Source organism: Pelecanus crispus, chromosome 12, assembly GCF_030463565.1.
Source record: "Pelecanus crispus isolate bPelCri1 chromosome 12, bPelCri1.pri, whole genome shotgun sequence".
Taxonomy (NCBI): Eukaryota; Metazoa; Chordata; class Aves; order Pelecaniformes; family Pelecanidae; genus Pelecanus; species Pelecanus crispus.
The window spans coordinates 21,560,650-21,586,746 of NC_134654.1; the positions used below are offsets into that span (position 1 = coordinate 21,560,650).

Consider the following 26,097-nt stretch of genomic DNA (forward strand, 5'->3'; position numbering starts at 1 on the left):
CAGGGTAGCTGGAAAAAGCAGCGTGAGATTCAAGCAACAGAGACAAAGGTTTGGAATCAAGAAACCTTCCCCGTAAAACTGGTTTTATTATTTCTGTTAAAATTCCCATCAAATCTGTGCAGACAATGCTGCTGATGACCAGAACCAAAAATCAAAAAGGCCCTCTTATTGCCTTTTGTACCAATCATGCTAAGGCTGGTTATGGTGTGGAAAAAAAATCCAGCTCTGCTCTTAGCTGTGCAGCCAAAAACATTGCTGATTACAGGAGCAGAGAGACTTACAAGTCCCCAGGAAACAGGTAAGTGGAAGATTATGTTGTACAGCATTGCTCTAAGAAGAACATCTACGGCTTCTCTTCACAGGAAAGTGATTATGAAATAACTAGAGCATCCATGCAGGGGTCGGTAACTGTTTCAGATTCCCCCTCCCCCTATCCGAACAGGGACAAAAGAAATGAACTTTGCAGGCAGGGATCGCATGAGCTTTCCCTGGCTTAGTTCAGAAGCTGTCTGGAAGGGATCTTCCACCTTTCCCTCTTCTCCCCAGCCTCTCCCAGGCAGGCAGCCCTGGGGCTCTGCTCACCAGGCCGTGGGGGTGGTGGCATCGTGTCCTGTGCACAGAGTCCCTACCACCAGCGGAAGTGGGCGTAAGCCCGGTTGGCCTCTGCCATCTTGTGCAGCACGTGCTTCTTCTTGATGATGGGCCCTTCGTTGTTGAAGGCCTGGAGCAGCTCCTGGGAGAGCTTCTCAGGCATCAGCATCCGACGGTTCTTGTTCTCCCTGCACTCAGTGATTAACCACTTCATGGCCAGGAAGCGCTTCCGATTGTCCTTCAGAGGGACCGGGACCTGGGAAAGGTTTAAACCGTAACAGTTTTTGCACTGCAAGGGTGCAGTAACCTGCTCTTCTCCAGCGGTCATACAGGTACAGCTGGACACATGCAGATTTACACCGTGCTGTGACTCTAGTGGCAGCATGCTGCTCTCCGCAGTAAGACCAGCTCCCAACAGCTGATCTGTGCCAATTCACCTCCTCTGGCCATAGAAACTGGCCATTCCTACCAAAATGGAAATTCTGATCAGCCTTGGATACTGCCAGCAGACGCTGGCCTTTGTAAGGACTTCTGGCCTATTTGGGAACTGGATCCAGGCTGGTTTGTGTAGCAGAAGTGGAAGATGGTCACCACTCCCAGGCACTGAATGAGAGAGACATGCCTCCAAACTTCATTTCTCCATCAGGTCTTGAATGTTGCAGAGCCCATGCTTAAGAGACAGGTTCTGCTCTGTTTCAAATATCGCACTGCACCTAGTTGACTTTTTCTGCTACGCTGACCCTCCCCAGGGCTTTTGGGGCCTCTACCCAAGCAACATGATGCGGCAGAGAGGATGGGACTGGTAGTCCTGGGGCTGCCAATTCTTTTGCTGCCCGTCACTGATCTCTGTCTCCTTGAACAACATTTGCTGCATACTCTTTATCTAGTCAGAGAAGCAGAGACCGCTGCTGACAGGGGAATTAGCATGCTCACAGGCTGGGGGCCTGATCTTGGACAGTTTCTTAGGTGCTGTTTCAATCCAGGTTGCAAAGTGGCTCTCTTTCCAAGGAGAGGAAAGCTTGAGCTGAAGGGGTGGAAACCAGTTCATCTACTTCCCTAGCTAATTCTCTCCCGACCAGATGTGCTCCCAGGCCCCCCCCCCTTTCACCTGGTAGGTTTTGCCTCCTTTTGTGATGCTGCTGAGCCCAATGATGGGCTGGCAGTTTTTCAGAGCCTGGTGGAAAATGACGTAAGGGTTGCATTCAATTGTCTCCTTCTCATCTTCTGGAGCATTGTGGTACTTCTCCAGCTGCTTCCTCTTAATGGCCTCTAGAGTCTTGGGACAAAGACAAGAAACAAGACATGCAAAGCAGATGGATTATCCCACTCCATGAAGTTGCATCACTTTTACAGGCACCCCATTTTCACTTGAGCCTGCAGCTGTTTTTCTAGCCCTGAAGGCAACAGCCCAGTTGGGGATTCTCTTAAGCTTTACTTCATCCTCTTCCAGCTCTTCAGTTTCTTTATTGGACATTGCATTTGGGGCAAGGAGGCTGAGCAACACAGACCTGGGCCAGGAGCCAGGGGAGGGGAGGGGAGGGACAAAGTGGAGACAACAGTACAGGTCTGTGTGCACTAAGCATCATCCCCTCCAAAGCCTGGACTCAAGAGCCCACAGCCCACCTGTTTTTCTGTCACAAGGAATCAGCAGTTACTTGGGGAGCATTTGGGCAACGTGTCCCTGTTTGAAGGGCTGGAACACACCAGATGGGACCACCAGCTAATACCAGTTACTGTATATCAGAGCAGGGGGTCAAAGCTGTGTCATATAGGTGACACATTTGTGGGACTTCATTGGCAAGTTACACAGAAGATAAGGCGTGAAAGAGAGCTGGAAGGAATATCTTTTGAGAAAAATTATGCTTTTAAGGGTATATTCCGAGTTTATGGCTTAGTGGTGGACTTGCTAGGGTTAGGTTAACGGTTGGACTCGATGATCTTAAGGGTCTTTTCTGACCTAAATGAATCTATGATTCTACATAAGGTCCAAGAGATACTGAAGAGTGGAAAGAGAACGTTCTCCATTAAGCTATCACCACCTGGTCTGTGAATTGAATGAGGTTGGGGATTGTATAAAATGTATGTCTGATCAGGTAAATAATGGTGAGAGTATTGTGTGTGCAGAGGGAAATGTGTTAGGACCACAGACATGACCCAAGTTCTGGTAATTCTGAATTCCAGTGGGTTTGACGTCCCAGCCTTCCATTTTGTATTGTTTTAACATAACAGTGAGGAGAAACATGAGTTCTCACCTGAGCCATGAGGCTTCTGGCCAGCACTTTATTTCCATCCTTCATCATCATATTGGTGAATTTACTGTAAATACAAAGCCAAATGCAATCTGATTTAAATTCTGATTTTATCACCCACAGAAATAAGCACCCCCCTCTTTGGGTTGTTCCCATGGTTAAGTCTGGGTGCTGCTGTAATTATCTCTAATCACTGTCAGTCAATGGACTGGCTTTGTGGGAAATTATTAACCCGAAGAAAGGGATTGTGCTGTAACAGAAGGCAACAGGCAGTACAGCAAGTGAAGACTGAGGACAGCAGGGCTCCCAAGCATTTTGGCTCCATGGGACCTAGCTGTAACAGAGGAGGATATGATGCTTTCTCTGACCTGATCATAGGGTCGCTGAACAGAGAGCTGGAGACAGTGGGGGGAGCAGCTTTTATGGGTCGAACAGCCTTAAGCTCTAATTTTTCCTTTTCCTCCTCAGACAGCTCCTCCCAAGGTTTCTGACACAATTCCTTGTTCACTTCTGGCTCTAAGAAATTGGGGTTGTAGCGACTCCATCTCACCTGCGTCAGCCTGCAAAGAACGAGAGAAGAAGAAGAGCTGTAAACTGACGCACGCGATATGTCGTGACGGGGATGTGGACAGAGGTGAACACATCTCAAGACACGTTCGACTTGAGAGGCATCTCCGCCTTCCTCTCCATCGCTGCTTCTCTCACTGCAGCAGAGCCAGCGGCACTAATCAACAACGGTTTTGCTGCAAAACTCCGAGGCAATGCCCACGCCCAAGAGACGGGTCGGGAGGGGAGTCCCAGGCCACAGCTCCAGGTGCTGCACTCGCCCTCCTGCCAGACCCTGCCTGTACCCACGGACGAGCCTCCCCTGGGCCGAACAGCCCGCAGGCCTGACACCGTCAGGTCCCAGCTTCTGTGTGGCCTGAATAAATACCATTCTGTGCTCGCGGGAGCGGGATGAGTACCTTAAACCGGAATTTTATTCATTTTTCGCAGCAGGAGGTGGCATTTTGGTGTGTTTTGGGGAGGAGCAAGGGGGCGGGGGGGGGGGCCGAAATCCCTGCGCCCCTCCGACGCAGCGGCTCAGCACACGCACCCGTGATGGAGCCCAGGCGCAGAGGCCGGCGGCCCCGACCCCGCGGATCCCCCACGGCGCTTGCTGCACAGACGCCCACGCGAGGCCAGAAAACAGCTAAGCCGTGCGCGGCCCGGCCCGGGGAACGCCCCGCCGCTTGTCCCTGCGTTTTTCCGGGTGAAGCACCCCCCCGGCCCCGCTTACCCGGGCAGCCAGGCCCGCAGCCGCCGGGCCAGCCCCGCCGCCCTGGGTGCCGCCATCTTCCCGCCGCGCGCGGGGCGGGGCGGGGCCAGGCCCGGTGAGGGGGGCGGGGCCTGGGCGAGCCCCGCCCCGCTGCACGGCTCTCGCGCGGCCGGGGCGGGGCCTCGGGCCGGGCCGGCAACATGGCGGAGGCGGAAGGGGAGAGCCTGGAGTCGTGGCTGAGTGAGTACCCCGCGGCCCCCCCCCCCCGGCCCTCGGCACCGCTCCCCTCAGCCCCGGGGGCCCCGCGGCCTCCCAGCCCCGCTCCCTTCGGCCCCGGCCGCCCCACCGCCACCCGGGCCCTTCCCATCGCCCCGCGGCAGCCCGCCTCCCGCCCTTCCCCGCCGCCCCCCTCAGCCGGGCGCGGACCCCGGCTGGCCGGGGCCCTGGCGGTGCCGTCCAGGGGAGGCCGGGGGCAGGGTGTGAGCAGCCTGGGGACGGGCCCCCGGAGCGGAGCCCTCCGCCTGCGCGGGGATGCGCCCTCCGGGGCGGGGGAAGGGGCTGAGGCCTCCGCTCTTCCCGGTGGCCGCTGCCACCGGCGCGACAGCATCGGTGAAGGAGGGGTGCAGAGCTGTGGTTGTAGGGGCACAGCAGCGGTTTGGGCCCATTAATCATCAATTTGCTTGCTGGGAGGTGCGAGGAATGGGCAGGTTTGTAGCTCATCTTGCTCAGCACCTGCAAGGCTGTTGCTTTTTTTTTTTTTTTTTGACCATAAAGGCTCACGGTACGTGTCTGTCCCTGCTGTCTTGTCTTCCCTCACCTGGAATTTGGCTAGCTAAGTGTACAGCCTTAGTGCAGAGGTTGAGAACTGTAGGGATTTCCCAAATAAATAGTATTCATGTGTTATACAACCATAATTTTTCAAGCAGACAAATTCTGCTTTATGCTTAGCTGCAGTTTCAGGGTAGGAGTTACGGATGTCCATTCCATGCAAACTGGAATATTTAAAAATCCTTTGTCAAATAAGGTATTTTTTATCACAGAATCTTAAACGTTAGAGACAGGGAAAGACAAAAACCCATGGCTTGTTCATCCACAGCCCTTGCTGAGTATCTCCTCATTGTGTGTCTGTCCATGCTCCCTGTGAGTCGGCTGGCTTTTGGGCTGTTGGCTGTACAGAACCGAGCGCTGCAGGATCCCGACCCAGCGCCGGTGGATCAGGAGGTGATTCTTGAATGAATCAGTCATAACAGTAATTGGTTTTCATGTATTCCATGCGTAGGGGCTCCTGCTGCTATCCCTGGGAAGCTATCCTGCACATCACTAGCTTGTTGCCTAGATTTTCTTCCTTTTTTAATAGCTATTTGATTACAGCAGTAAGGGAAGTTTCTAAGTAGTCAGGCACTAGGCAAACAGCAGAAGATGGTCATTGCCCTAAATACCTTAGAGTATAAAACCTGTTACCCTTTTGGAGTTGTCCTTCTGTAAATGAGATTAAGTAACTCTTGTTCTTTCTTGGTATTTTTATGTAAAATTCAAACACGTACATGGTATCATCATCTGTTACAGGAGTTACTGGCTAAATGATGTTTTCAGCTCCTACTTCTCATTTTAGATCAATCCCTTCTGTCCCCTTACCGTTTTTGCTCCTCCTCTGAACTCCCACAGTTTGTCAATATCTTTTATTGTAGCCAGTGAGACACATGAAGAAACACCCACATCCCTTCCTTTTCATCCTTCTCTGAGGAGAACTGACTCACCAAGTTCAGTTTGTGTGTGAAAATATCTCTAGTAGGAAGGATATTTTGGGTTGTATAGCCTGGAAAGCTTCCTGACTGTTTGTTTTGTGGGGTTATTTTTCAATTGTGGAAGTTAAGAGAGAAGTTATCTCTCCTTGGCCAAGCAGTAGGATATTCTGAACCAGAGAACATATGCTAAAGGGTAATGTTGCAAAGGCCTTGCTCACTGTAAGAAATATTGCAGTGAGCCTGATTGCAGAGGTGTTCACATTTTTCAAGGCTTGAGTGTTGCTCTGTCATTTAAAAGGATGCATTTATGCCAGGTCACTGCTACAGTGATTTGTGCTGGTGTGATTATATTGCTCCTCCCATTGTAGGGGAGCACGAAGCATTTAGTCTACGTAAATTACCAGAGGAGTTGTGCAGACCAGGAAGGCAGAGTGCAAAGGCTGGTACCTCTGAGTGCTTTCACCAGGCCTCCTGAGGTTTTTTTTCTTGTAACCATCACAAAGCTGTGCCATGTCTAATGCTAACCTTGAGGGTGTGCACCTGCTGTGCCCTTACTAAAGGGAAGGGCCAGAATTGCTCAGCAGCACAGCCAACTTCCCAGTCATGGGAAGATGGAAAATTTCTTCTTGCCAGCGATTTTTTTTTTTTGCCTGTACCGGTGGTATGCAGCCTTCCACACTGCCCTGGCTCTGTTATCAGATGGAGTCATAGACCCATGAAGCGACATCATCCTTGTGTCCTAATACTGCAGCAAGATCTGCACTTCAGCCAGTGATGATCTAGCATCTTCATGTCTCCTGCCTCGTTCCAGGCAGCTGGGATGAGAGAAGGTGATCCTTTCTATTCTCTCATTGCCGGCAGGCTTTTCTTCTGCACTTAGCTGAAATAAAAGAGCAAGTTAGAAAATAATGTCAGTTGTACAAACACAGCTGGAGCCTTTGACTTTAGCACTGCCTTTTCCACTGCATCCAAAAGGAAGCTTATTGTATCACACTCATGTCAGGGTTAGGCAATGTCCAGCTATGTAATAGATGCAAATTGATAAAATACTATGATTGTCTTCATTTCCTTTTTCCTTGTATTGTCATGGGTCAGCATTCTCCTCCTCCCGGGGTTACAAACAGAATCCACTGTTAGACTCAATGTGCTTGGGCTGGGGATTCCCAGTTCATACGCTAAGCCTGTCCTGGGGAGACCCTTTGTTGGGATGGCTTTTCTCTCATTTCAGTAGAGAAGTAAACCCAGGAAAATATGAGCATTCATTACCGGTCAATTAATTGTCTGTGGTTCTCTGCGTTCCAATGTTGCTTCTCTGTAGAGAAAATCAGCACCTTTTTTTCATATCTAATGATGCATCTGAATGTTGACTCATTAGTGTTTCAGGGTCTAGCAGAGCAACTGAGGGCTGAAAGGCTCTGACGCTTAGGTCAGGTGTGAAGCAACTCTGTATGTCCTACGCGCAGCAGTGTCTGAAAACTGAGGCAGAGATGGTGGCAGGACTGAGGTAGTGCTGAGACTTTTGTTCACAGGTTGCTAATTCAGATTCGCTTGGTTGCCAATGTGAAGTGGGATTTTTCAGGATGGGACCTGGTGGACAAATGTCTCCGAAAGCAAACTTCATAACTGGTACCAAATGGGCCTTTGTTGGCAGTTTCAACAGAGGAGCCAAGGATTTGATATTCCAGAGCACCAAACTCTTCTCCCTGGAACGAATCCTTTTATATAAGGGTTGAAGCATATTTGTAAGGCAGTGCAGAGGAGCTCCCTGCCCACATTTTATGCGTTCTGCATAAAAATAGAGGATTTGATGTTATGCCTTCATAGATGTGATGCAGCTTCGTGTGGGGATGTCCTGAAAAGGTTAAGCAAGGTAATTTAGCTCACCTGGGATGCTGTGTTCATGTGGCTGTACCGAGATTGGTATCCAACTCAGTTTAGCTATCCATACACACCAGTGCGTTCTGTCATGCAAACACAGCAATCCCCAGAGCCAGGGCAGGACTTCTGGTCAAGCTTATTAACTTTTATGAACTGGGCTTTCACATGGGGATTTTATGAATATTAGAAATAGGGAGTTTCTTCATGTGGCTCATAACTTCCTTCCAGTAATCTCTCTCTCCTTCTGAGATTTTACTATCTTTATGTGAAAACTTTTGGTGCAAAAACTTAGATGAATCTGAACCCAATCAGAGAGTGTGAAATAATCCACTGTCATTCCAAGAAACCTCTGGAGGTGTTCAGAACAGCTTTAAAATTAACATTTGGAACATGGAAATGCTGGTTACATTTTCCTGTTTGTACCAGATCTCTTTCCTCATTTCAGGATGTGCAACCACCAAAGAGTTCATTTAGTTGAGTGTCCTTACTTTTTTGTGCTCTTCCTGTATTTATTACATAAATTCCAGTAACTCCAGCCAAGAACCATATTTCTTTTATCTAGGCCTGCAGAGCAGCAGAGGTGCTTTGGAGCACCGAACCATGCACAATACCATTTGACTTGCATGAAAAGACTTTAGGTTGTTGTACGTCTGTGGTTTCATGATGCTTCCAGGGTGTTCAGCAGTTGTGAGTGTGGTAATAAGGTTTAAGTGCCACATATGTTTTGAACAGTTGCTTGGCTCTGCAGCAGCTGTATTTTAAAGTAAGCCTCCCTTGAATCTCTTGAGTTAAAAAAATAGCTTGGTAGCTTAGCTAGTGCAACAAGATGTGATCCTACAGTTAGTCCTCCCTGGCTGCCACCTTTTGCTTATCTAGGGTCCCATGAATGTCAGCAGCAGGCACAGAGATTCGCCTCTGCAGGTGCAATCCATGGAACAATTTACAAAATTGCTTTACAACTGTCCTTTCGTGAGGAGGAAAATACAAGCAGACCTTCTAGGACTGCCACAGTAGGATGACTAAGGTGCGCTGTGAAAGTGAGGTTTCAGAGTAGATATTTGACAGCTCATTTTATCTGCCTGTGGAAAGGTAAAAGGATATGTTTTAATGATGATAAAAAATGACACTGTAATATAGCATGTTTGTTTCGTTATGCTTCCCTCTGTGATGAAAGTACAGGGATGTGTGCTTGGTTTTTTTTCCTGCTCTTCTTTCCCTGCTCTATGCTATCTGGCTAAGCAATATTTTCTTTTCTGTATCTATTTCTATTATATTAAAATTTTGAGGAAGCTTTCTTAAATGCCAGCCCTTAGATATATAGCTGCAGTGTGTTGTTTCTTCCCTTAAAAGAAAGAAAAATCATCATCTCCAGTCATCTTGGCTGGAAGATTAGGTTAAAGCAGGGTTTTTGTCCACTGTAAATTCAGTGCTCCATCAGACTTAAGTAGAATACGTGGAGAAGATGCATCCATAACAAAAAAAGATGCTGATAGCCTCACTGTTCTGCAGTCAGTACAATAAGCGAGGTCCTGGTACCTGAGGGAGGATCCTTCAGGAGCCTGAAATAGCCTAGTCAGTAGAGCATCTCTCAGTTTGAGCATATAGGATTTGAATTCCTGATCAGGTACAGGCTGTGGTGTTTACTACTTGCAAGAACAACTCAAAGTATAGTAATAAATTTCAGTTCATAATTCCCAGGAGAAATGCTAAGGCATCTCACAAATCAGCTGGCACTCTAAAAACAAGTGTTAATGCTAAATGACTTACATTTGTTCCAGCTCTACTTCTACAAAACTCCCAGGGAATACAAAAATAACTTCCTGTGTAGAAAGTGTGAGGGTTTAGCCTTTAAGGAGTTTAATGTTATAGCCAAATCGAAGGAGATAGCATTTTAGGCAGAGGGCAACTGTGAGCTCAAATATTTTATCCTGTACTCTCATTTAGAGTATGGAAATAGCATGTTTCTAAGTACTTGTGATTTGGCACCTGTTTCTTTTGAAAAGCAGTGATTCCTGCTGGATATTTGGATGTCTCAACTTGGACACACCCTTTTCCCTGAACAGACTTACCATGTGTGAACTTCTTTCGCCTTTTTTATAGTTGGCAATGGATGTCAAATGCTTTTCTCTAGGAAACACATGACCTTTTATACTGTTTCTTTTGCTTGATTGGTAATACGTTCTCTTTCCGTTACTGAAGATAAAGCCACTAACCCATCTAATAGGCAAGAAGACTGGGAATACATCATCGGATTCTGCGACCAGATCAACAAAGAACTTGAAGGGTAGGTGTCCCAAACCGCTCTAGACTTTAACATTCATAGTTTAAAATATATCATTTGATCATCAAACTATCATTTTTTTATATATATACTGATATCACAAGGAAGATCTGGCTACAAAAGAAACAAGATGCTGTTCTCTTCTGTGAAAGGCAGCGTGGCTTATACACAGACTGAGCACTAGGAAAATGGGAATTCTGAATCTACCTCTAATGTCAGCTTCTGCAGCTGCAGGTTCTCATCTAGCCAAAGTTATTCTGTTTGCTAGTCTGTAAAATGGGGTTATAACTCTTAGTGCCTGATGGGGCTTCACATCTTTAAAATTTTTACAAGGCTTAACTGAGGAAACCTCCTGGGTAACAGCATTCCTGTGAGCTAAGGGAGAAGTGTTTTCTTCTGGAAAAAGAAAATTAAAGGAAGAGAAATTAAGTGATTTCCTGGGCTGGGGACTGTACTGGGAGTTGTTTGGCCCCTCCCAAGGAGGAATCTGGAATTGCTGGCTCAGACTACCAGCCCTCGCTTCCTTTCATATGTGCAAACACCCAGGCTTACAAAGATGCCCTGAACATTTCTTGCTAGCCTTTGTTCACTGATGGAAAGATAAAAAGTACTAAATGGCATTTTCTTTTAATTATGTGAAAGACATCTCGTTTAAACAGCAGAATTTGTGAAAGTTTGAAAATCCTTCAGTGTGTTCGCCGGCTTTGTTTGTAATGGGGATCTGCTTTGTTTCAGGCCACAGATAGCTGTGAGGCTCCTGGCTCATAAAATCCAGTCACCACAGGAATGGGAAGCAGTCCAAGCTTTGACAGTAGGTAGTCTTTACCCCTCCTCTTAAATCCAATTATATATAATTTTGTCATCTATGCAGCCTATAAGGGGGGCCACAGTGTGTGTCAGTGGGGTTAGCTGGGGCTAGTTCTGGGGCTGAATGCCCTAATTCCCCTCTGCTGGGAGGGAGTGGACAGTGAGAGGGAGCACAGTTAATTAACTGAAGTGTCCTGATTGCTCATTAGCAATAGAGCAGTCAGAAATAACTCTGGTTTAGTTTTAGCTGCTTTTGTTTGTTATCTTCAGGCAAGATTTATGTTCATTGTTATGAGACCTAATGGTGAGATAACTTAGACCCATATATACATAGCTGAGGGTGGGAGACCAGCCTGTCTTGATGTGTCACCCCTAAAGACGGGAGATTGATGCCTGTATAGCAGAGCAGGAATACATGGCTCACTGACATGGGTCCTTCAGTTTCCCTATAAGCAGAACACAGCTATGCTGTTATTGTAGGGTTTTGGTGTTCATTTCAGCCCCTGTTTTTGTTACTTCAATGCAGGTGCTAGAAGCTTGTATGAAGAATTGTGGGAGAAGATTTCATAATGAAGTAGGGAAGTTTCGCTTTTTAAACGAGCTAATAAAAGTTGTGTCTCCAAAGGTTAGTCCCTGAGCCTTATGGCTGTATTTAGTTTTTGTCTGGCCTCTGTAAGCTACAGACAACATCCAAAATGTTTGCAGTGCTCTGTCTGGCTGATTGCATTTATTAGCCTATAGACAAGAGCATTTGTTAGGTAAGTTTTGGGTTTTGGTTTTGTTTTTTATGCTCTGCTTACTGTTTTTCTCAGTAAGCTGTACTTACTTACCATCAGTATATAGTCTCTGTAGTATTCTAATCCTTCATGTAACTCAAGGGCTTCTAAAGCTTGGGCTGTGTTTTTTTTAAAAAAACAAACAAAAGTCCAGCATCAGTGGAAGAGAGGTGTGATGCAGAGGTTAAAACAAGAGACTTGGCAACACACCATAGAGTTCTAGTCCTCACTCTGCTGCTGGCTTGCTGTGTAAAGAGTGCCTGGCTAAGTCTCTCAACATTCACGATCAGTTTAACGGGGCAAAAAATAGACAGAGGCACCCCATGGTATGATTGATGCAGCAAAGTATTCCAGGATTCTTTCCTGTAAGACAGGGGAGGGGGTGGTTAGCTGTATTGCTGTAATTTTTAAATAGCAAAATCCCGAAACCAACAGAATAGCTGCTTTTTCTCTTGCTGAAGATAATCACAAAGCTTCTATTCACTGTTATTTCAAATACATTAGAGGAGCATTTTTTCCTCTTAATAAGATGTATCTTAGATCATCTTGGAACTTGGGTTATACACCTTTTAATGTATATTGCTGAACTTCCATTCTCTGGGTTCGGGCTTTATTTTTAAAAAGAATGTGGAGAATTGACATCTTTTTTCCCACTCTTAGTACCTGGGAGACCGAGTCTCAGAGAAGGTGAAGACCAAAGTCATTGAACTGCTGTATAGCTGGACAGTGGCATTGCCAGAAGAATCCAAAATCAAGGATGCCTACTACATGCTGAAGCGACAAGGTAGGAAGTCAGCTGCTCGTTCATGCATTCTCTCCAGCCTGTGCTTTAAGCAGGAGTGTCACAAAATATACAGCTTCTAATTACATGGGGTCAAAGCAAGCTCTGAGGGGAGACAGAACAAAGGAGAAATTCCCTGAAAATTATATTCTTCACATTATAATTAAATGCCTTGGGCTGGGCTGGCTTTTTTAACTAGATTAGTTAAACACCTTGCAAATACTTTTGTTTTGGTTTGCAGGGCCTTCTTTGAGTTTTTCTGGAACTAGTCATTAAATGATTTGAACAAGTCTAATTTAAAGTGAAATAAGAGCCTCCATATAGCCTTTTATGTTCTTTTAACTAGATCGCTTTACAATTGTACCCTTACAGAAGAAATTTGTATCAGTTGAATTAGGCATGGTGAAAAAAGCTCAGCTGAGAAACATGTGGCTTCAGAACAAGAAAAATTGGTTCCAGGAAGGCTCTTGAGGTCGAGCGCAAATCTAGGGATTTGACAATGGAACAAGCAGGAAGCTTGGCTCTTTCCCCACTCGTGGTTAGGAGTCTGCTCATCACCCCATTTTGCATTGCTTTCTGCTTTCCTGCTCAGCTCATTTACACAAACAAATGTCATGCCCTTGAGTTTGCACAAAGATGGGTTGTCTGGGACTTCACTTAGTGGTTCAACAGCTCAAGTGAAAGGGGGAAAGGCAAATAGTGGAGAGCTATTGATTATACTGAGCTATTAGAGGAGCAATATGGATATGGCAGCGCATTTGCTGGGGTTTTGGCCTTTATCAAAGAAAACTTTGTTTTTCCAGCTAGTGTGCTCGGTGATTTTGATCCTATATTGTTCATTAGAACAGTGTGCTACTGTCAGTGGACAGATTGGCTCCGTGTTCACTTCGATAGCAGCCCACGAATAACTGGGTGCACTGCCTGGTGTGACTGCATGTGCAAACCCACATGGGTTCCCTTTCTGCTTTCAGGGATCGTTATGTTTGATCCTGTGATTCCTGCAGACAGAACCCTGATTCCTTCTCCACCGCCTCGTCCCAAAAATCCTGTGTTTGATGATGAGGAGAAATCCAAGGTACAGTGAAGACTTGTGTCGTAATCACTAATGAAAAGTGATTACTGAATGCACATTTAGAATAAGGAAGTAAAAGTGTACTAATTTGGCTTTTATTTTTGGGCTGGTGGTGTGTACTTTCACAGAACTCATTGCTTTGTCCACCTGCATAATGTGAAGTTCCAGTTAAGGCCTTGTCTGTGTTACCATTATGAGGTTATTCCTGGTTAAAGTGCCATCCTGCTGTAGTACTAGAAGGCAGAGAACGTTTCACATGCAGGACCGAAAATTATGTATGGGAGGAATAATTACTAGTGTCAGAAGTCTCTGAGATTTCACAGTATATGTCCTGTGTAGAAGCAAGAATGCAGCAACTCACATAATAAACCATAAATTACTCCTGCTGAAGTCACTGTAACTATGAAAGCAGTGTAAGCTTTGTAATAGTGGGCTGTATCTCTTTTCCCCTGAGTTGTTCACTTAGATTCCTTTTGCTGCTTCCCTTTGCCAAAGGGTCTTTATTTGTTTCCTGAATATCCTCGTCTTGTCTTACAGCTTCTAGCCAAACTGCTCAAAAGCAAAAACCCAGATGATTTACAAGAGGCCAACAAGCTTATAAAATCCATGGTAAAAGAGGTAAGAGATTCCTGTAGGATTGGTTCCACTCAGCAGTCTGCTTTCCAGGTTTTAAGCAATTTGACTTCAAAATGGTGGAGAGCTTTAGGATCGGGTGAAAGGCAGAACCTGGGTTTTTCAGGCTCTGGGAGCATTGTGTTAGTATATTCCTTAGTTAAGTTGTGGGGACTGAATGAGACTGACCATCAGCAACATGGAATCATCCAGCCTTTTATTATTAACCTCTAACAGTGCTAACTTGCATCTAGTCCCCGTGGTTACTGGCATAAAGGGGGTGCCATCTGACAACTTAGTAGGGCTCTGTGTGATATGTATGTGTTGTAATTTTAACTCTAGCTTGCAACTGGGAGATGTTTGTATCACAAAAATGTCTGCAGTTGGTGTCTCTGGTGAAGGACAGGGCAAGAAGGGGCAAGGATTGAATGCCCCTTGTTGTAATTAACTATGTTCTCATCGCTCAAGATGGTATTTTATGTCAGGGTTTGGTGGGAGCATTGCAGTACCACCCCTGGATACTGAGGACTGAGTCATTGGACTGGGTCTTCTCACAGCAGGCTTCATGGAAACACCTTTCTCTTTGTAGAGCATGTATGTGATGCATCCACCCATGGCAGTCATTAGAAACTCTGGAGTCCAGGAAATGACTCACTGTGATTCTGGGGAAAAAAAAAAGGATAGCTTCTAGACTGAAGAGGATGTGTAGGTTACTGAAATGTTTCCATTCAAGCTTCTGTTGTCCCCAGGGCAGACTCTCCTACATTTGTAGTTGGAATCTCAAATCAGAGATGGGTGGACATTTTGTACCAGAGAGTGCTTGTTGTTCCTAGTAAATGTTTTGCTTCAAACACATCTTTTTCGTAAAATGGTATCAAGTGACCAAAAAAAAAAAAAAAAATCTGAAAAAGTCAGAAAGGAACTTTTGGGAACTTTTCTATTTTTAGCGGTATAATTATACGTTAAAGTCTATTTAATGAGGCTTTTTGGAAATACGGGGTTTTGTATAATTTCGGAATGGTGGTGAAAAGATAATAAGCAAAGCTTCATGTGAATGAAAAGGTTCCCCGCCCTCCCAGCTTAATCTTAAATAGACATTACTTGACATGATTTACAGATAACACCTGCTGTTGTGATACCATGGACCTGCACAGGGAAACTCACTTTTTATGTCTGTGTTTTACACCCTGAAGGATGAGGCTCGGATTCAAAAAGTGACAAAACGCATGCACACGCTGGAGGAAGTAAATAACAACGTGAAGCTGCTGAATGAGATGTTGGTTCATTACAGCAAAGAGGACTCATCAGAGGCCGATAGGGAGCTCATGAAGGTGGGTCTGAGCTGCTCCTTCTTCCCAGAAATCCTGGAGTCAGTCCTTTCTTCTTACAGATTTGAGTTTTGCAGAGAATTACAAACAGTGCAGTAAAATGGAGAGCATTGGCAAGAAACAAGAACAGTTGTTGGAAAGAGCAGGAAATAAAATAACCATGTTTTTTAACACCTTTCACCAAAGGACTCTGTGGGTAATAGCTCAGTTTTGCACGTGCTTGAAGTGAGGTACAGCTGTTCTCCAAAGATGCAGCATGGCAGAATCAAAAAGATGCAGTTTGTAATTCTTGCTCCTGTTAGGACACAGTCATTGCAGATCATAACTGTCCCTTACAGCACTGTGGATGGATAAACTAAAGGCTGAATGGGGCAGAAAATATGTCCTGTCCTTCAAAGGAAGAGTTTTAGCTAGTGTTACAAGGCTGGGAGAACAATAAGAAGGTAAAAATCAAAACAGCACCAGGGTTAGTTGGATAGGCTCAGGGCCTTGAAGAGTTGCACCTTATCTAATTTAAAAAGTTAAAACTACTCATTTTTAACAACAAGCTCCTGGAACAGTGGTAAAAAGCTTAAGAAGCTGGTTTGTTTCTGTGAAACATATCGTTCTTGCTGCCTTTCTTCCGCGTGGTTGCAGACTCTCTGAGTAGTGGTTGCAGCACAACTGAAGCATAATTGTTGAAGCACAATTCTGCTCTTCCTCAGGCTTTTAGGGGCTACTGTAATACAAAGAACGAACATCCCTTTTGGACTAGAGCTGGCCGTAAGTGCTGATGTGAGGGAGGACTGAGAGATGTTGTGTTGAAAATGCAGGTTGTGTTCAGGCTCCCAGGCTAACGTAATGCTTAACAGTCCTGTTAATAGGGCAGGGACAGGGGATCTTGGTTGTCTAGCCACACTGGCACGTTCAGCACAGGGAGACTGGTTTCTCTCTTCTGGGCTTTCCAGTGCCTGCCTGGGGAGTCATTCCGTGCTGACTGGTATTGCTGACAGTGGCTGCTGACTGATGAAACCCTTTGTCCTAATCTGTCTTCCTAGGAGCTCTATGAAAGGTGTGAAACCAAAAGACGGACATTATTCAAGCTGGCCAGTGAGACAGAGGATAATGACAGCAGTTTGGGTAAACAAAGCTATACTTCTTGGTTTTTTTAATTGCTTTTGTGTCCTGTGACTGTGCAAGGGTTCAGCAAGGGAATGGCTGCTGTAAAGACGCCTCTTCACTGCGAATGCACTTCGCTTTGAGCAAGCAGATAAAAGACAAGATCCTTGCCTCTTTATTTATCATTTAAATTCAGGCAAGGACTTGACAGTAGAGTTGGTGGTTAGGGAGGCTGGGGGTGGTAATGGGGGACAGCTGCTGCTTTAGAAGGAGAAGGGAGTTGCTGTGGGGAACAAAACCTTGGACTCATTTTTCTCATTGTTACCGTAATGTGCACGGACCCAGGAAGGTCAGGGTATTGCTTAGAGAAGCATGGCAAAGACAGAGTAATGGAGATCATAGCCAAGTAATTATGTATGTTCCTGCTGATTATTTAGTTAGTAACTGAGTACTCTCAGCATTAGTGGGAACAGAGTTACTAAAATCTTGGAGGTCGTTTTTGTTTCTCTTGCATGTAGGGGATATTCTGCAGGCCAGTGACAATTTATCCCGTGTGATAAATTCCTATAAAAAAATAATAGAGGGGCAAGTGATCAATGGTGAAGTGGATCTCCCTGTGACGTCTGTAGTGGAAGGTGAGTTCCTGGGAAGCCAACTGTTTAATTTTGAATCCTGCAATTCTAAGTCTTTTGGACAGGGATTCCTATTAATTGTGGTGAAGTAGGCTATTGGTGGTTCTTGTGGCCAACAGTTTGTGAATTGGAGGGGGACAAAACAGCTCCTAAGCAGCGGATAGACAATTCTGGACATAAGCAACAGTGCTGCAGCTTTGCATTTTCCATTGCTCGTTCCATATTATTGAAACCTTTGATAACATCAGTAGCAAACCTGCATCTGAACAGTTCCTGTGGCTGGAAGTTCTCATACATTTTCCTCTCCACATTTGTCCTGTTCCTTAATGGTGACATGTAAGAAGAGGATGTTTTTATCAAAAGGACAATAGCAGGAGAGTGGGAGCCAGGCCAGGGGTCCTGGCTTTGCCAGGAATTCCATTTGTGAATTTAGGCCAGTCCCACTTCAGTTTCACCATTGAAAGCTCTGGACATGTGTGTGGCAGAATTACCATTTGGGAGTCACTTACACATTTCTAGAGGAATGCATAATGCTGCCTGACAGCATCTTATTGGGACAAGACTGTCCTAAATATGAAGGGAATTCTAGATCCAGACAGTATGAATTTTCCTCGGCTCTCTAGCTCTCTGGTAGCTTTTGTTAACTGTAATTCTGTAGCATCTCCCAAAGCCTCATCTGAGCTCAAAAGATTTTGAAAAGACTACAAATTAGGCTACAAGAAGCACTGGGGAAGGAGCAGTGGTTGGAGCAGATGTTGCTTTTCAGATAGAAATTTCCGAAGTATCTGGGTTGATTTAAGTAGCTTGTGGACAGCAAATGGTTAGGTGGAAAGCGTGTGGGCTTTCTCTGTCATAAAGAGCCATAAGCCATGATTGAATGAGGATCTGTGTTACCTAACCATCTCTCTGATAATTTCTTCTGTACATTGGGTTTGCTCTGAGCCTTTTGCCTTCTTTCCTAGTAGTGCTCTTCTCCTGTCCGCTGCAGGGAGTAACTCCACAAGTAATCTCAACACCCTCATTGACCTTGCTGGATTGGACGTCACCAGCACCCCGCCACCTCCAATGCCACCCACAACCCTGACGCCAGCCCCCACAGTAGCCCCAGCAGAAATCCCCATTCTCCCGCCTCCTCCCCAGACGTTCGCACAGTTGCGGAGCAGTTCCTCTAACCAAGTGGAAGCCGCACCCGCTCAGCAGAGCAGCACGGCCAACTCCCTCTCCTTGCTGGATGAGGAGCTTCTGTGCTTAGGTAAGACACCGAGGGGCCCAGAAAAGGGCTACTCAATCCATGCCTAACAAAGACTGCTTTCTTCCTTCAGCGTGAATGTGAGGGCTGGCTGCACATATGGCATGCCTAGAAGGAGCACGAGATGCCTTTGGTCTCTAGAGAAGGCCAGGGGACACTCCCTTGCATCATACTGAATATAAGACCTGGTCAGTGACTCAGTATTAAAAACTCTGATCTTCCCAGAATAGGCTGCAAGTGAAATAAGTTGAGTGTAATTGCAGTCTGATCTCTGTAGGAACTTGGACATGCAGTCTGCAGTTTGGTACAGACTTCACCCCTGGCTTTGCAGCTGTGTTAAAGAGCAAATTGCCTTAGAGGGGTTGCGTACAGGAGCCTGCAAAATGCCTGCCTGTGGATGTGAACAACAGAAGACACTGCAAATTAGGAAGAGTTAGATAGAGCTGTGGGCAGGGGGTGACTGTGGGCTACTGGTGCTGTCAGGCTCTTTTTGCTCATTATAGACTTGCAGACCATTTCAGTCTTTCATCAGGTTCCTGGGCTCTGGCAGAGCTGAATCAAGCAGTTGGATGGTACTGAAACAACTGCCAAGGGATGACACCTAACTTATTTTCTCCTCCAGTCACCTACTTGTTATTTTCCCTTTCAGGCCTGAATGACCCAGCCCCTACAGCAGTGAAGGAGACATCAGAAAACAACCAGTGGAGCATGTTTGAGGTACAAAGGAGGGTCTCAGGGGAAGGGGAGGGAGGGGCTGTCATTGTGAGAGGTCTTGGGACACGCTCTGTCACCTTGGAGAAATGTGTGATCACTCATACAGGCAGAGGGGCTGCTGTTCCTGAGGGGAATTCTGGCTTAGCCCTAAGAACTGGGATAGCTGTGTCTGAACAGAGTAGATATCCCTGAACCTGGCTTTCTCAGTTTCCCATCTGTCCCCCATGATGTTAGCACTTCCTTTGCTTAAATTACAGATCAGATGTAGTCCTGACATAGGCCACAGACTTTGCTGCTTGCCACCCAGCACCTGTTTTTGCGGTAAATCTATCTCCCTCTGTAACAGTGCCATCTCTACAACAGGGGGTGGCAGTGAGTTAGAGCATCTACTTGTCCTCTCTTTCAGAATGACCAGTTGGACCTGGATTTCTTTAATCCGAAGATGGTGACTGTTGCTTGCAACCCTGCAGGGAACCCTCTTCTCCATCACGCATCACAGACCACGTGTGGAACGTCAGTGACGTTGCCCTCTGCTTTCACAGCTTCTCAGACTGCTCCCAGCATCCCAGCACCAAACTCGGCACCATTTGTATTCTCTGCTGTACCGGCTGCCCCTGCAGGGCCTCCTAAGACTATTCCAGCTGCTCCTGGGTACTTCAGCTCAGCTGTGGGGAGCAATATGTCACATAAGATGGATGCACTGGGACAACTCCTTGAAGAAGCCAAAGGGTAACCAAAAGTCCTGGACTTTGCTTTGTCTCTGCAGTTAGAAAGCCAAGCTTGCTGCAGTGTCAGGTTCAGAGGCAGACTTTCAACTCTCTGGTTTGGTAGAAATGTGTGATTGGGATTTTTCTTCTCAGAGGGTTTCAGTTTGCAAACAAAAAGTGCCACCTCCGGGAGGGAAAGGCAGGCACTACTACATGGAGCACAACAGCTGTGCTATTGCCTGATACAAACGTGTGGTGTAAAGTTGAACAGGCTGCTATGGTATAGAGGCTTTTGCCCATCTTAGCCTTGCCCACCTTTGCCAAGGTGGAACTCTGCTTTCTTCTTGACTTAGAGAAGTGATGCCTAACCCTACCACCACCACTTTCCTTGTAGCTCTCCTTCTTACATGAGACCATACTGAGTCACAGACTCCAATCTGGCTCCGGGCCACTGCTTTGTCCTCATGACCTGCTGTTATCTCTGGGTTTGTGCTGAAATGCCTGCTTCACTTTCAGCTCAATTTCCCGTGTTTTTTCTGTCTCTCTTCCAGGACTGCCACCCAAGGCATGGCGACACCCTTGGTGTTCCCTGGGGTTACTTTGCCAACCACTGTCACCTCTACCCCATTAATAGCACCTGCAGGGCTGCCAGCCACTGCCCCTGGAGCCCCTCCAATTCCTTTCCCAAGCAGCTGCACTGCTGGCTCAGGAAGTCCTCTCTTCCAGCCGGCATCATTCCAGCAGCAAGGCAGTCCCATGAAAGCACCTGAAATTTCTTTGGCCAATGTCCATGTTCCCTTGGAATCCATTAAACCCAGTAAGTATCTCCAGGTTTTTCACCTTTCTCTGAACATTTTTTAAAAGCAAAGCTTCTTGACAAAGCTTATGAAGTAGATAGAAAGGATGAGATGTCCCAGCTGAACAGTCAGATTGCCTGATGCTGCTACAGATTGTCTTCTGCAGCATAAACCTGTATTCCTCTCCCCTTCTCTCTGCGGTAGGCAGTGCCCTGCCAGTGACAGCCTATGACAAGAACGGCTTCCGGATCCTCTTGCACTTTGCCAGGGAGTGCCCACCAGGAAGGTCGGATGTGCTAGTCGTGGTAGTCTCAATGCTGAACACGGCACCACTTCCTGTGAAAAACATCGTGCTGCAGGCTGCTGTGCCAAAGGTAAGGATGCATGGCTCAGACCCACAGCGACGTGAAACCGTGCGTTCGGGAAGGCCTGGGTATGAAGTCAGGGACTTGGGACAGCTTGGTTCTGCCTTTCTATAGGCTGTGCTCTGCCTGTTTCCAAAACATAAAGGTGGTTGTCAGAGGCAGCAAACACTGAACAGGATAAGTCAGGAACTGCAGGTAGCTAGTGCTCTATTTTTCTTGCTATCTAAGATCAATCCAGCTGTGTCTGTTCATGAGGGTGGCTCAGATAGCACAATGACAGGACTGTTACATGGACAGAGCCACCCTTCAGGTCTTTAGAATCAGAATATCTAACAGACATTCTAACAGATCCTAAATCTGACAGTATGTTCCATTCTAGTCTTATTGCACCTAGATAATTTTGGATGGCCAGCTTTGTGTTTTGAAAACTGGCCCAATCTCAGCTACCATCTGCCTACTGTTGTGAAGGTGTGTTGTGGTTTAGCCCCAGCCAGCAGCTAAGCACCACGCAGCCGCTCGCTCACTCCCCCTGCCCCGATGGGATGGGGGCGAGAATCGGAGGAGTAAGAGTGAGAAACACTCCTGGGTTGAGATAAGAACAGTTTAATAATTGAAGTAAAGTAAAATAGTAATGATAATAATATAATAATGATAATAACAATAATAATATACAAAGCAAGTGATGCACAATGCAATTGCTCACCACCCGCCAACCGATACCCAGACAGTTCCCGAGCAGCGATTGCTGCTCCCCGGCCAACCCCTCCCAGTTTCTATACTGAGCATGATGTCATATGGTATGGAATAGCCCTTTGGTCAGTTTGGATCAACTGTCCTGGCTGTGCCCCCTCCCAGTTTCTTGTGCACCTGGCAGAGCATGGGAAGCTGAAAAGTCCTTGACTATCATGAGCAGTACTTAGCAACAACTAAAAACATCAGCATGTTATCAACATTCTTCTCCTACTAAATCCAAAACACAGCACTATGCCTGCTACTAGGAAGAAAATTAACTCTATCCCAGCTGAAACCAGGACAAGGTGTTTGCATTAAAACCTCTGACACGAGAGCACTCGGATAGGAAGGTGCTGTTGGTGTTCACCTGACCAGTGCTTTTACTCTGGGCTGACTTGTCAGTCTCCCTGTTCCCATCATGTTGCACACACAGGGCTGGCTGTTGTTTCCTCATCCTTGCATGTGGATTGATTCTCTTCAGTTTGGGTGTGTGCTGTTACCTCCCCAGCCTGTGCATGCATCTTTCATTGTCCCCAAGGTAGGACATAATCCCTGAGGTTCCGCTTTCTTTTTCATTTGCAGTCCATGAAAGTGAAGTTACAACCACCCTCTGGCACAGAGCTGTCGCCATTCAATCCCATCCAGCCACCTGCTGCCATCACCCAAGTCATGCTTCTGGCAAATCCTACGAAGGTGAGAGGGACAGTGGGATTTATCCTGTTCTTGTCAGACAAATGTGATGCAAGCTGAATTCTACAGAGGGGTTGGACCAAACATTTGGGCAGATAGAGCTGTCTGTTCCTAACTTGCCCTCCAGAGGTGGTTACCGCATAACGCTGGTGTTTCAATTCAGGGCTAGAGGGAGGCTCTTCCCCAACAGACTTTGTCAGCAAGGAAAGGTATGAGAAGGACCTGTACAATTCTCCCAGCGAAAGAGCAAGAGACACATAAGGCTCAGCTTTAAAGGGTAGCAATCAGAGCTGTATCAGGAGCTTGTCTGACTCTCTTGTGCACTGGAAGTGCCTGGCTTTGGCGATAATTAGATTGATGTCAGATTAGCTGGTGCTGTGGAAATACTTCTGCTGTGTTGAGGCTATAGCTGGACGGTCCTGAACCAACAGACAAATGTCAGATCATGTCTGTTCCATTATTCTTTGAGGATGTACCTGTGACCAGTGAAACAGTGTGGTTAACACTTTCTTTTCTGCTGATTGTGCTGGGAGCATGTGAGTAGCTGTTTTTCCTTGCTGTAGTTACTCATTTAAGTAGCCTGCTCCATAAAGCTCAAAGCTGTATGCTGAAGTAGTTTCTAATTATTTGTCAAAAATCTAGATGTTTCTACTTGAGAATTACAGCAAAAGGGTCCTTAAAGTATCAGCTGAAAGCTTTGAGATCCAAAAGGATAGATGTCAGAGGGGCTTGGTGGATTGTTGAAAAACTTTGTGAGGTACATGGAGATTCCCTCATTGAAGGACTGGTTCCATCTCCTGCTTACTGTTTTACTAGGAATTTTGCAGAGCAGGAACTGTTTTATCTTCCTCCACATGATGAGGAATTTAATTTTGAAAATGTTGAACTATTGCAGCAGCATTTGTCAGGCTCACTGGAGAGCAGTTGAGCAACGGGTGCTGGCCACGTACGTGCAAACTATTATCACAGGTCATTCATGCTTTCCTCCTACTGTTCCACGCTAAGCAATAGAGCTTTTGTGGTATAAAAACTGTAAGGTAAGTAACTCAGGTTTGCTAAATAGCTGAACTACTCCATGAACTTAACCTTGGCCCTCTTCCCCCTGCGATGTGCAACAGAAGTCTTGCGCTCTCTGTAGAGATGTAACAGTGAAATGTTTTGTTCGGAGCAACTGGGGCTGCTCTTATGTTGCTCTTGGATTTTGTCTTTCCTGCAGGAGAAAGTGAGGCTGAGATACAGACTGACCTTCACACTGGGAGACCAGCCCAGCACAGAGGTTGGCGAAGTGGATCAGTTTCCCCCGGTAGAGCAGTGGGGGAATCTATGACCTTAGGACACTGCCAGAGACTCTGTGACAGGACCAGGAAAGGATCCCACAGGACTGGAATGAATGTGACGTGGGGAGGGACACACATGCTATCCACTGGTGATGTTCAGCTTTGTTTACATGTCCTGACCACTCTGCTTGTAGCTTTAGTCCAGAATGTTTTGCCCCACATTGAAGGGGTCCTGAACATTTATGCCAAGCATGAACTGAGTGGCAGCCAGTAACAGGCAGCGCTGGCTGCTTTTATCTTGACCTCTGGGTGAATCTGGTTCTATCTTCCACTCTATTAAACTTGAAGTTATTGTATTCTGAGGGGAGACTTGTCAGCAGAAGGGGATTTAGTTGGCTTGTTCCTGTGCTGCTGTCCAGAGATACCTACAGGCTGGTGGGGTAATGATGCCGCCATGAGCTTCCTCAGTGCAGAGCCCTTACACATGCCCTCCCTCAGACTTTTACCTCCTCAGTGCCAGTCCGGACCCGCTAAGCATGTTGAGCAATAACGCTGGCTCTGTGAGGGAATGCTTATTTTTTACACTGAAATGGCACCGGGCTCCCTCCCTTCCCCTCCGCTGCTTCATTCCCAACGGCCAATGTAAGCAGACCCTTGCTCTGTGTTGTGCGACACTGCTGTATCTTTAGTTGTTATATTTATTTTATACTGCTAGCTGCCTCCCTGTTGTATCCATTTTGGCCAGCTGGGGCTGAGTTTTGTATGCAAATGGTTACACTGGTTATTTTTCTGCCTTCATAGCATTCCATAGTGTGGGGGAAAGAGGAAATGTGTAGTGAGGAGGTAGACAGGGCTGGAAAAGAGTGGTCAGTATTGGTGGAGGACAGCACCCGGAGTGCAGAAATGTCTTTGCAATCACTAATCAGGTGCAGTGACTGAATCCAGGGATAAGGAGAGATGCCTCTCGCGTCCCCTCAGGCAGGCAGTATTATTATTGTAGTCAGATACTGTGTTTTATTGACATGAGTACAATGAAAAGCAAGATGTAAATAATAGAGCTGTAGGATATCTAAATAGAAACAAGCAGACAGTGAAAGGAAAGAAGGCTCCATTGGGCTGTGACGATGCATGTGCTGGGTTTAATGCCCTGTTTTATTTGTTCCCTGTATTAAGTGGCTAAGTGCAATTGTCTCCACAAGGGGGAAAACAGTTTTGCTGGACATCAGTGTTGTGCGCTAACAGGGGCAAAAGAGCTGACCCCTCTAGCTACAGTCTCCCAGAAACTAGGTTTAAATCACCAGAACTTGATTCCAGCAGTCCCTTCCTTCTCCCTCTCAATTTCCAGTCTCAAGCAGTGCCTCAGCTAGCTTTGAGACAGTCTGTTCTAAATTAACGGGGGTTTTTTTAATGTCCATTGACAAAAGCACAGATAGGGCGGGTCCTCGGACACTAGGCTCAGCATTTCTAGCAATGCTGTCAAGCAACAGCTGTCATCAAACTGAATGGGAGCAGCCAGCTCAAATGCTGAGAAAATCGGCAGGAAGAGACCCCTGCCTGTTGTAGGAAGAAAACTCCAGAGGAGAAAGTGCTGCTGGAATTAATGGCAGCTGTGAAACCCGTTACTGCAAATGCAGCTTGGAGGTATTTATAGTTGAATTTTCTTTACTGTGTGGCAAAGTAAAAATCACTAGAGGTGAAAAACTCAGCGGATGCAAAGGCCCGAGGTCCTCAACAGAGGCATCAGGCAGTTGTAGAAGCCCTGAAGGTGGAATCAAAGCTTGGACAAGGAACTTGCTGTAAACTCCTGGTCTGAAGCTCATGAAGACCCCAGCCTGGTCAGCTCCCTGACACAGAAGGCAGGCGAGAGGGATGGGTACGTTGTTTGGATCCTTAAAGAAAGCAGTTTTAAATCGATGGACAAGGAGAGAATTCTTTCTGCCTCAGACATGTTCTTGCCAGCACTTTAGACAGAGTAGGCATGGGGGTAGTGCTTACATCACGGTAATGTCCCCTGAGGAAGCGGGTTTCACTGCTTTAGCTGCCTACATGTGAATCTCACTGTGACTTTGAGGAAGTCAGAAGAGCACAAGTGCTTTCCGCAGAACGGCTTTGTTCTCAGTGTTAACGGCAGCACGCTGCCTGCGCTGTACAGCCAAATGGAAAGATGCTGTGTGGAAATGCGTTGTTAAAAGCTTTGGAGGTTAAACTATGAATGTTCCTTGCCTGGAGGCTGAGGTTCCTGCTTCATACCAAACAGCCGTAACTGTATATACATCTGAAATGCATTTGTTCTGCTGCATGTTAAATAAATTGTTTTCCCTACTTTGCCCTGTGGATAGCCCTTGCTAATGACTGCTCATGGAGTAGTGCTGTTTCTGGAAATCCTAAAACTCAACCCGTCATCTTGAGACCATCCGAACTAAGCGAAAACAGAGAAGTTGCTGTTTTCTAAAACCCC

At 46.3% G+C, this 26,097-nt stretch overlaps 2 protein-coding genes across 7 annotated transcripts; one reads left to right on the top strand and one right to left on the bottom strand.

Annotated features, from left to right (window-relative positions):
* Positions 1 to 66: 66 nt before the first annotated feature.
* MRPS7 (mitochondrial ribosomal protein S7) lies at positions 67 to 4,300 on the bottom strand. 2 transcript variants are annotated; one of them, XM_075719544.1, is made up of 6 exons: positions 4,251 to 4,300; positions 4,120 to 4,149; positions 3,209 to 3,400; positions 2,844 to 2,907; positions 1,700 to 1,867; positions 67 to 847 (listed from the first exon to the last, which is right to left on the bottom strand). In XM_075719544.1, exons 1-6 carry the CDS (start codon positions 4,298 to 4,300, stop codon positions 626 to 628), a joined length of 726 nt encoding a protein of 241 aa, XP_075575659.1. In that variant the 3' UTR covers positions 67 to 625. The 2 variants fall into 2 exon arrangements, with proteins under 2 accessions (XP_075575659.1, XP_075575661.1); XM_075719546.1 differs by lacking the exon at positions 4,251 to 4,300 and having other exon boundaries at positions 4,120 to 4,175.
* Positions 4,299 to 25,966, top strand: GGA3 (golgi associated, gamma adaptin ear containing, ARF binding protein 3). 5 transcript variants are annotated; one of them, XM_075719539.1, is made up of 17 exons: positions 4,299 to 4,338; positions 9,921 to 10,005; positions 10,738 to 10,813; positions 11,336 to 11,434; positions 12,246 to 12,369; positions 13,338 to 13,441; positions 13,976 to 14,056; positions 15,244 to 15,381; positions 16,416 to 16,497; positions 16,995 to 17,111; positions 18,097 to 18,360; positions 19,007 to 19,074; positions 19,478 to 19,800; positions 20,330 to 20,595; positions 20,780 to 20,949; positions 22,255 to 22,365; positions 23,579 to 25,966. In XM_075719539.1, exons 1-17 carry the CDS (start codon positions 4,299 to 4,301, stop codon positions 23,687 to 23,689), a joined length of 2,259 nt encoding a protein of 752 aa, XP_075575654.1. In that variant the 3' UTR covers positions 23,690 to 25,966. The 5 variants fall into 5 exon arrangements, with proteins under 5 accessions (XP_075575654.1, XP_075575655.1, XP_075575658.1 ...); XM_075719543.1 differs by having other exon boundaries at positions 4,305 to 4,338; positions 9,946 to 10,005; XM_075719542.1 differs by lacking the exon at positions 4,299 to 4,338 and adding an exon at positions 5,258 to 5,319.
* Positions 25,967 to 26,097: the final 131 nt, after the last annotated feature.